The sequence below is a fragment of the Papaver somniferum genome, unplaced genomic scaffold (assembly GCF_003573695.1).
Source record: "Papaver somniferum cultivar HN1 unplaced genomic scaffold, ASM357369v1 unplaced-scaffold_52, whole genome shotgun sequence".
In the NCBI taxonomy this organism is placed as follows: Eukaryota; Viridiplantae; Streptophyta; class Magnoliopsida; order Ranunculales; family Papaveraceae; genus Papaver; species Papaver somniferum.
The window spans coordinates 1,228,560-1,239,364 of NW_020647860.1; the positions used below are offsets into that span (position 1 = coordinate 1,228,560).

General features: G+C 34.7%; 1 protein-coding gene across 1 annotated transcript; it reads left to right on the forward strand.

Moving 5' to 3' along the window:
- The first annotated feature begins 1,192 nt into the window (after nucleotides 1-1,192).
- LOC113343013 lies at nucleotides 1,193-4,487 on the forward strand. The gene is made up of 2 exons (XM_026587349.1): nucleotides 1,193-1,591; nucleotides 4,314-4,487. The coding sequence occupies exons 1-2, from the start codon at nucleotides 1,193-1,195 to the stop codon at nucleotides 4,485-4,487; spliced, it is 573 nt and encodes a 190-aa protein (XP_026443134.1).
- The last annotated feature ends 6,318 nt before the right edge of the window (nucleotides 4,488-10,805 follow it).

Below are 10,805 nucleotides of genomic sequence, written 5' to 3' on the forward strand. Positions count from 1 at the left end.
GCTAAGCTTGAAATGTCATTAACTGAGTCTTATATAAATTATTGTACTCCACCTTGTTTTCATTTAGTGTGTACACCACTTGTTTATTATCTCATGTTTAACTTTGTAACTTGGTTAATTTAAGTTAGAGTGTAATTATTTTCGGTATTAACTTTTAATTCAATCAAAGTGTTCACATTTCTAACGATGTGTTGAACTTATTTGATCATTTCCCTCTAATTCATTTCATTGGCATTTTGTTAGCTTGACGTGTACTTGATCTAAGTTATATATCCATGCTCCTTACTTGATTTTTCTGATAACTTCGTGCTAGTTGACAAACATTTTAAATCTTTTTACCATATCTCACAAAAGTGTTGATTCCTATTTACAAATGATAGTTGCTAATTTTCGGAAATGAATGTATTTCATATTTTAGCATTTTCTTTCTACTTTTATTTTAATTTATGAGTGACGTATAGGGGTTTGCTCTGCTAATAGGGTTGAAACGCAAATCGTTAGAGGGATAATTTTCCCGTCCGTCACAGTTGGTATCAGATCGTATTCCGATTTATCGGGACTGTGCTTGGTTTTCTTTGTTTTACTAGATTATTCGATTATTCAAGAATTTAATTTCATTGTTATGCTTGGGTTGTTTTAAATCCCACAAAAAAGTTCTTATGAGTTTAATCGGAGTCTACATTTGAATAGGAAGAACATCATAGTTGTTTGCATGAAAATTCTCTGATTACTTTCGGGACTGTGTGTAGGATTTTGTTCTGATCAGTTCGAGTTGTTTTGAAAGCAGATATTTGAAATGTTACTTTGCTTTGAACATCTGAAGTGTCAAGTTTTGTAAAAGATTTTCAGAAGAATTCTTTTTAAAGTTTTTATTTTGTATTACTGAACGCGAAGTGTTTTTCTTTTTTGTTTTGGGGATTTGGGGAAAAGCCAGAAACCGTGATATACATATTAGTGCGCTTGTTAGTAGTGAACATTATTGACAATTTCTAACTCTTGTAAATGTCCGTTTATTGTAAAGATGCCTCAGAAGACGATGAAGCTCAAAGGTGTTGCTTCAGCGAGAAATGGTGGAGTCAAGAATACCGTTATGGTAAAACATATGAAATCATGTTGTGAGCACTTGGCGCAAGACGCACAGACCATAGCTAGTGCAATTGGGAACTAGAATCAGTCACGACCTAGTAGTGCCATGGACTTAAAGGAATTCAGGAAAGTGATTGGTGATCGAGTGTTTAATATTAAGGAAGAACCCATAGAAGCTGAAAGGTGGTTAATAAGTATGAGAGAGGAGTTTAATGCACATTTATTGGTTGAGGAAGATAGGGTACGCTTTGCTGTGTATATGTTTCACGGTAATGCAGATGATTGGTTGAATTCAGAGAAGCGAATGAGAAATGTGATGGATATATCATGGGCACAGTTTGAAAATTTGTTCCTTGACAAGTATTTTCCGCCTATATCGAGATCCTTGAAGTGTGTCGAGTTTGCAGTGTTGAAGCAAGGAGATATGACGGTCACACGACTAGACAAGAAATTTTATGATCTAGAACGTTACGGGAAACACTTGGTCGAAACTGAAAAGGCGAGGGTACCCAAATATACCTCAAGCTAAAACTTTTCCTACCTATAAGTCCTTTATCTGAAAGTGATTGTCTTGACTGAGTCAAGACAATACAACTAATCGGTTCACACTTCGTGTGATCGTCTATGGATACTAGATCGAGACAATACAACAACGAAGTATGTTATACTTGATACAAAGGTTTGGACTTAACCAAACACAATAGGATTGCTTATCAAGTAAATAGGAATTAACGTTTGTGTAATTTAATTATAATAAAACAATTATAATGCGGAATATAAAAGTAAATGACACAACAAGATTTTGTTAACGAGGAAACCGCAAATGCAGAAAAACCCCAGGACCTAGTCCATAATTGAATACTCTCAGGATTAAGCCGCTACACAAAATTAGACTAACTTCGTATAGTTGAGACCAAGTAACTAACCCTGTAGTTCACCTAGTTCCTTCTGTATTCCCACGCCTCCAACTTATAAATAAGTCACGTACTTGGAACAATTCCTTTGGTTCGTATTCCAAACAGTAAAGGAACAACAAATCTGTTTGGTATCAACTCTATTCAACCAAGTGATATGAGTCAGACAAAGGCTCTTCCGTTTATCTCAACATAAACTCCTTCGTCAGGTCCTTAGATCTATCTTATATTCAATCACCCAAAGGTAATCGTTTAAGATTAAGCCAACAACACCTTTAATCCGAAGAATCGTGTTGATGTCGATCTAATCAATTAATCAATCCAATCTACCACAAGGATAAACCGATTATTAATTGGATCCTCTTTTACCGAAACAAGTATTGTACACGCCAAAGATTATAAAAACCAAGTCAGATCTTCAATATCTTCTTTGTCTTTAAATCTTCTTAAATCTTCAATAAAAAACTACACACAATCACTTGAATCTCTTGTGATCAATCACGCACAGAACGGAGTCTGTTAACAATGGATTATCACCAGATCGTCTTTAGAACTAACAACAGTCTAAAGATCCCTGTCAAAACTCTGAACTAGTTTGAATGAATCTTATATCAGAAGAGAAGATTCTCAAGAATAAACAAACTAGGTGCAATCAGATTTCAACCAACGTTAGTCAATCAAATCAATCGAAAACAAAAGATAAACCGCAATTATTTAGTTTCCCACCAATGGTACACGCTAGAGATTCTCAATCCCAAAGAATACTTTAAACTAAGCGGTCGTAAGAGATTTCTCCTAATTAGGTTACTCTCCTCTCCGAATAGGCGGCTACGCCAGTAACAACAACAAAAGAGTAAATCTGTTGTTACGAAGGATTAGTTTGCTAGAAAGGAAAACTTCGATTATTTATAGACAAGCAAGTTTGGACACCAAGGAATTTCCAAAACCGAAAATATTCTCAAGATATTCATTAAAGCACAGATTCGGTTTTCATAATTCCTGGAAATGCTCTGTCCAAAAATAACGATCGAAATCTCTCCGGAAATCAAATTAGTAAATGCACATTATTAATTCTGTAATTTCCCTACAAAATGAAATTAATAACCTTAATTAAAAGATTCTTAACTTACTTATGTTTCGATCCTGGAATTCTCTTCCCTTAGCCGCTATGAAATATATTTGAACAATTAAAGAAATAAACATTCACAGCACGTGTTCAAAGTTTGTCGAGATCTTTACTTTGTAAGTTCTCTTTCACACTTACAACCTTGAAACCGATTTGCCACACTTCCAAACAAGTTTAGAATTGGTTCATCTGACTTTCAAGAACTATGTGATTGATCAAACCAACATTCAATCACAATCATGGGTTTACGGTTCTACCAAAACAAGTTTCGATTCTACCTCCATGTGAGTACTGTGCATAGTCACACTAGATTTCCAAAAATTCGGTTGACTAGGTACTAGGATCGGTTCCCGAAATATATATGGTATCTAACTTATATGTGCTGCACATGTCCATAGGATCGGTTCCCCTTTGCCTAAAAACGTGTGTCACATGTCCATAGGATCGGTTCCCCTTTCTGCTATAAACCTTGTTGCACCTCATACAAGGATCGGTTCCCTTTGATGTACTGCACCCCTTACAAGGATCGATTCCCCTTTCCTTTTAATTGGTCAAGACATACAAAATCCGATCATATCACAGGTGATTACTTAAGATCAGTTTTACTAATAAAAGTTATACCAATACATAAGTCAGGCCTTTGTGAATAGTTCTACCAAGAATACAACAAGTTGTGAGCGGTTATACTCTATCACACATATTAGTTATTCATAAGATATGCAATGAATAACAAAACCAATAACACCTGGAAATTTCCTTTTCGGTCCACAAACAAGTTTATGAACTTACTTCCTTAGAACACATGTAAACATTGTTTCCTAGGATGAAATCCTCACCTCATACCCATACATAATCACAATAGCATTCAAATGATTATGGAGATGTCTTATCTACAAACATATGTTAGGGAATGAAACAGTTCAAGTCAAATATCACTAATCTCAAGTGGAAGGATGATTGTTGTCGTTGTATCTCCTTGCTTTTTCACATATTCAAGTCTTCGCAATACTTGTAATGCCTCATATCCTAATACTTTCAAGTTAACCTATACGAAGTTGACTCTAGTACATAATAAAGCGACTCTTAACATGAGTTTTGATTCACTAAAATATGACAACCAAACTTGACATACCAACGCTTGGTGGGTTCAACCGAGTAATGCTTTAACAGAAACGCCAGGGTTGAAGGCTCGAAAACTTGAGGGTGCTTTGAAGGATGTGATTCGTGATAGAGTTGTTGCAGTTGGCCTAAAGGCATACAATGAGGTTCTTAATTCTGCATTAGCGATTGAGGCTAACTTGATGCAAAGTCAGAAGAAAGAGAGAGAAGAGCGAAACCAAAAGAAGAAGTCTAAGGAGTGAGATAGAAATTCATCACCACAATGGAAGTGCCCAAGAAATAACAATGCAACAAGGAGAGGCAAGGGGATTGAATGTTATCGTTGCGGAGAAGATGGCCACTATGCTAGAGATTTCCCCTTATCGGCAGATCAGAAGCCGCAAATTGTGAACCAAACTCACAATAAAAATGCTCAAAGGCATAACTTCGATGGGAAGCAACAACATTATCCACGAGGAAATGATACTTCTTTCCAGCCAAGATAACGTCAACCAAATACACAAGGAATTGTTCAAGGGAAGTTTAACCACTTGTTCGAGACAAAAGAGGAAGCGAATGACCCTGTGGTTGAAGGTAATCTTCGTTACTCTCAGTCTGGTTTTGAACAGGAGAAATTCTTTTTTAGGTATTGATGATGTAACACCACTAAAAATCTCTACTCGGATCCGAAACGGATCTCAACCCATTTTAGTGGAATGCTAAAACTGTATAGATTGCGCGTACGATCCTAATGTAGGGTGTTTATATCCCTGATGAGTGTCTTAATCCAATACGAGTGGTTTATTTTTAATAACTAGGTTGTTCCTTAGAAATATTAGGGTGATTGTTTAGCAAAGGTAATGGAAATCTATAATAACACTGAGCATGGTTAACACGTGTTTAAGAGAGATTAAAGAATTTTTCTTTTTCCTTCAAAACCCAAATGCTAGCCTTTCTTTCTGATATCCACTTTCTAGTTTATTCCGTTTACTTTACTGAGACTAAACGAAGAAAAATTTTGACTCTTGCATTGAGATTTTGCTGATCCATTCTTGGAACTCAGCTTACAATTGAGGTAGGGGGTTTCCCTTGATTTTTGTTATTGATGCCTTTTTGATTTTTATGTCTCAATTTATGCAACATATTAAATTTTTAACGATTCATGCAAATCTTTAAATGATTCTTTGAGTTGTTTTGTTAACAATATATTTTAAAATTGCTTGTTTATAAGCTTCCTTGAAATTGTCCATGTTTTTCACAGTAAGACACTTTGATTGAAATCCCATATTATTTTTGTGTTTAATCCTTACTACCAATCTGTGTATGATCTTTTCTTTGAATGATATAAACAGCTCTGGAAACACTAACGTATTTACAGCCATTTGAGTTCAGTTGTCCAGTGTAATTTAAGTTTTCGAACTGAAGTCTTTTAAACTATCCATGTCATGTTTGTTAAAATGATTCAATGAGCTACGTCTTTGAAATGCAGTATGAGTCCATGAACATATTCATTTTGATTCCATGATTTAAATCTTAACTCGATACTGGTCAGTGGTGAATGATTTACAACTAAAAATATCACTTATAATATTAGTCTTTGTCTCTGATTACCCGTTTTTGTATTCAACTGATTTTCCTCTAAACATACTTTTTATAATTACTTAGTACTAATTAGGAAATGAAGCTTAAGTTGTCATTTAAATATCTATCTTAAGAAACCCCTTTGTTTAGACTAGTGCATGTGCTTAAGGATATAATGGCTTTCGCATGGAATTTTCATACTTGTTTAATATGTTTTTATATTTTCATTTAGTTAGCAGCTGACTGACCCCTCTTATATTGTTTTTATTTCATAAGAAAAACTTAATTTCATTGAGTCTTAATTGACGATTCATTGGTTTCTAATTGATTCTCACTTGTCTGTCCTTTTGGTGTAAAGTTTACACAGCATATTTTCCAACTAATTTGGATAACTGATCACTAGTGGTTTTCACTATTTTATACCCACTCACGTGATGTTTTATTATGTCTACTTTTCCACTTAGACATGATCTTCTAAAATGCTATTGTTGATTCCATCTAATGAGCAGAAAGCTTTTGTACTTGCTTCTTTTAAGTGTTCCCGCCATAAGCTTTTGTATTTTAATATCTTGGTATTGATTCATAAGGATTATTTGGTTTCAGTCTTTCAGATGTCTTTCACAAACTAATCTTACATTACATTATTGTTTTTTTATAATTTGACAACTTGGGTTAATGAGATTTGTCTTAAGAAGCTGCAGTATCATGGAGTTTACCTATGTTTAACGTTATCGATTTTAATGAGCATGTTTGAGAAGATTTTTTGAAGACCACAGGTGAGTTTGTTAGGCCCATAGGGGCATCCCACGAATGTGGCTACCCGTGGAAGACCGTCAGGGACGGTGACTGATATTCTGACTATCCTAGCATTAGAGACTGCTCCTCACAAGTAGCATATGTGAATTTCTTCACTATCGGTTGAAAAATATTTCATTTCAATTGTTTTTGAATGGACGTGGATTTTTCAAGCTTTATACATTTTTGAATTTGTACATGCTCATTTCTTTATCTTGACTTATATGTTGTTTATTTTTACATTGGCGCATTATTTTCGTAACTCCTACTGGGTTGTGGCTCACCCCGTTTGTTTTACTTTCACCAGAGTACGAGATAAGGTTGAGGCAATAAGCTTGGGAAGAGCTTGCATCCAGGAGCTTGGGAAAAAGTTGGTATTTTTTCTTGTCTATAATGTGTATATCACGGGGTTATCTGGGTGGTTTTAAACTTCTTGCTTTACCCATGCGTTTATAGTTTATTTAGTTGTGTACATATTAGTGGGATCTTATGCAAAGCCTCTACGTATTTTGTGTGCGAAACTTCCTTATGTCGGAAATGAAGGGTCCAATTTTTTGTGTATATAAGACCACTTGAAAAGTGCATTTTTCTGTTTAGTTTGCGGTGTAATAGCATACATCTTTATGTTTATATGCTAAGGTCGGATTTCGAATGTATTAAACTTCGTAGAAAACTTGGGTTTCAAATTTAGATATACTAGCATCCGTGGAAATTTCTTTCTGCATTTTCATTTCTAAGTCATGCCTTTAAGTGGGCAAGTGTAGCGCCCCCAAAGCTATCAGCTAACTAATCCAAGTGATTAACTAAATAAAAAGGCACTAACAATCTAAATCATTTACTTAAACATTCAATTAAGAAATCGGATACAAAACTTAACCCAATAACTAACCCCGCTCAGAATTATATAAATAAGAGCTCCTATCAAATGATACATATACAATAGTCATTTGGTTACAAACAGAATATACAATATAGTAAACATAGTAGAAGTTAACCAACTAACGAACTCAACCCCTGAAGCTTTTCGCTGCGCAACTCTGATCTGTCTCTGAAACTTAAAGTGGGAATGGGTGAGCACATCATCTCTAGAAGGGGTGCCCAGCATGAATAACATTTAACTTTAAAGAAATCATGAGCAAGATTTGGAAAACAATACATGTTTTCCCAAACATCAACAAGTTACCAAGTCACTTGAAATAAACAAACATGTATATGGACAAACTCATTCTTCAAACAATTTATATTAGTGATTCCGGGTTTTTCCACACCTACATAGCTATATTGATGTTGGGTTGTTCCACACCTAATAAGCATAAAAGCTGAAAGTAAATAGATATAAATACGAAGGAGCGTATCCTATATACCACAGGTGGAAATGCTTATTTCCCAAAACAATTCATAATGACCAACATTACAAGTCCTTTCCAATTCATGGAAAGATTCAAAGTATCAACAAAACAATCATAATACAAACTAAACAATGCATGAAATGCACAAACAGACATGCATGAGTTTGTTAAACATAAACTTTTGTAAAAGAAACAACAATGGTTTCAAAAGAGTTAAAAGTATTCCCACCTATTTTAATGACAAGCCACGCCTACCTCGAGATCCATGATCCAATGGTTCGTCCTTTGAATCGATCGTTGTTAAATAAACTAACTGTTAATCACACAAGCACTCTAAGAATTTATAAAAAAAAGATACACAAGTCTAACTAATGGTTCTAAGCCCAATTATGATTATACACATTTTTATTATACATCTTTAACATATCTGAGGTTTACTAGTTCAATTAGGTAGATTCTATAGTCCATATCTAAGTCTTATGAATATCTACAACTTTGTAGAAGAAACCAAAGGTCAATTCAGACCATAAGGGTCCAAAACATCAAACTAATGATACATGGTACTAAGCCCAAGTCCACTAGGCTAGTCCATTACACAAGGCTTGATCCAACTGGTCACTAACAGTCAAACTGACGGTCAATGTCAACTAACAGTAAAAGTCAGTCAACATATTCAAGGCAATGTCAATAGTCAAACTCTAATCTAGTCAAATTAGTCAGTATAGGTCAACATGAGTCAAGAAACGGATTAACTGAGTTAAACTGATTCAACTCAGTTAGATAGCTGAGTCAGGAACACAAAATCAACACAAGGTCTAAACTATATTACAGCTTCAATTCCTACAACATATCCTTCTCATTTATCATTTCAACTTCAATTCATTCATTCAAAACAAACTTTGAATTTCATTTACAATTAATAACTCTTATTACCTGCAATTGCAGCTTTAAGCTTTTCACATCAATCACTTAACTATAATCCTACAACTGCATCTCAATTACACCTTCCCTGCCTGTAACTTCAGTTCACTACACCCTCACAAGTACTACAACCAACTACTGAAACATCTTAACTCAGTTCCCAACTATTTCCAGAGTCAAGTACTTTACCAAATCCACACCACCTGCAACTTCTCACCAAATACCCTAACTCCATACACTGCCTTCATTCCTAATTACCTCACCAACTTTATCATTTACCTTAAACCCAAATATCATTTCGTGTTCTTCATTTCCAACACCAATAGTTCTCTGTAATATAATTCCTTATTCAGTTCACTGCAACACCATGATATCAACATCAGTAGCTACATAACAATTCATCTGCAACAATAATTCATCTCCAATTCTAAACACATTCCATTCTCAACTCCACTGTCAAATAACTGCACAATATCCAAATCCCAACACCCATTCCAGCTAATTCAACACAACTCCCCGTGAATCAGAACAACCTACCAACAGTACTTGTATCATTCCACTCTGAAATCTTAACTCATCAATAATCCCGTTACTACAATAACACTTCTAACAACAGTCTCTGCTTCATTATTTAATCATCTCAACCTCAGATTCAATCCCAAACATAAAACTTCAATGAATCTTAACAATTCAACTCAAAAGTACCAAAGTTAAACAATTTAAAACTTACCCAAGCAATATCATCTTCTGAATTGCTGGTTCACCAGCACAATTCTACTGTAACCCTAATTGATCAACCACCATCATCAAATTCATCCTCTGTAACATAACTTCATCTGATTTTCCACTCTAATCCCTTCAATACCTCATAACCCATCTCAATTCAAAATCCTAGAACATCAATTTCATCTTTGATTTACAGGGAAACCCTAACTTCAATTTGGGGAGGAACACATGAACCCTAATTATCTTAAATCTCGAATTCAAACTCAAAACATCAATTAAACTCTTCAATTAAGCAAACCCATCTTTTAATTTCGTCTAACTCTTCTTAATCCTTACTCAATCGAATTCCAATCCAACTCAGGAAACCCTAATTATTGATTTAATCAACCGAACAACTTCAAGGCCTCAATTAAACACCAACCCATGATTCCTCATCTAACAATGGTTCCATAATTCATCTTCTAAATCTTCAGAACATCAATCAAAACTATAAACCCTAACTTTACTTACAACAACATCAACACCTTTTTCTCCCAAAACTCAATCAACTTTAGTATCACACCAACATCCCTGATTCATCAAGTTACAAGGATTTTCATGAATCAAACACACAAATATCGCATGACCCTCTTGAGTTGAGATCGCCAGAAGAGAAGATGAAAAACAGAAAGAAGAAGAAAGAAACAAGAAGAAGAAAGAAGAAGAAAAGAAAGAGAAAGAAGAATAAGAAATGAGAGTATCCTCTCGATTTAGGTAGATAAGGCGGAGGACAAATGATAAAGGTACCTTCCCAGATGATATGGGAAGCCAGGTCGATCTAAATTATTAAAATGACTATTATGCCCTTTATACGTGAAAAAGCGGATGTCTAACAACACCATCCAATATTTCGCTTAGCAATCTGTATGGACTAACTCCAATATACTTTGCTAGAGAATCAACTAGACCGTCAGACTCAATCTAAACTAAAGTATATCGAGGAGTTAATATCTCTCTCTTGTTTTGATTTACTCAAGCTAATAGAAATCATCGAGTATTTAATCAAACACAAGGAATAACTTGGATGGTACCAAAGACCAATATCCAAGGATCAATCAATGACAATCAATAACCAAAGGTTGGATTACTCTAATTGATGATCTAACGCACAACCTGTATTATTTCAATTATAAAGATAAAACAATATAATGCGGAAATTGAAATAACACA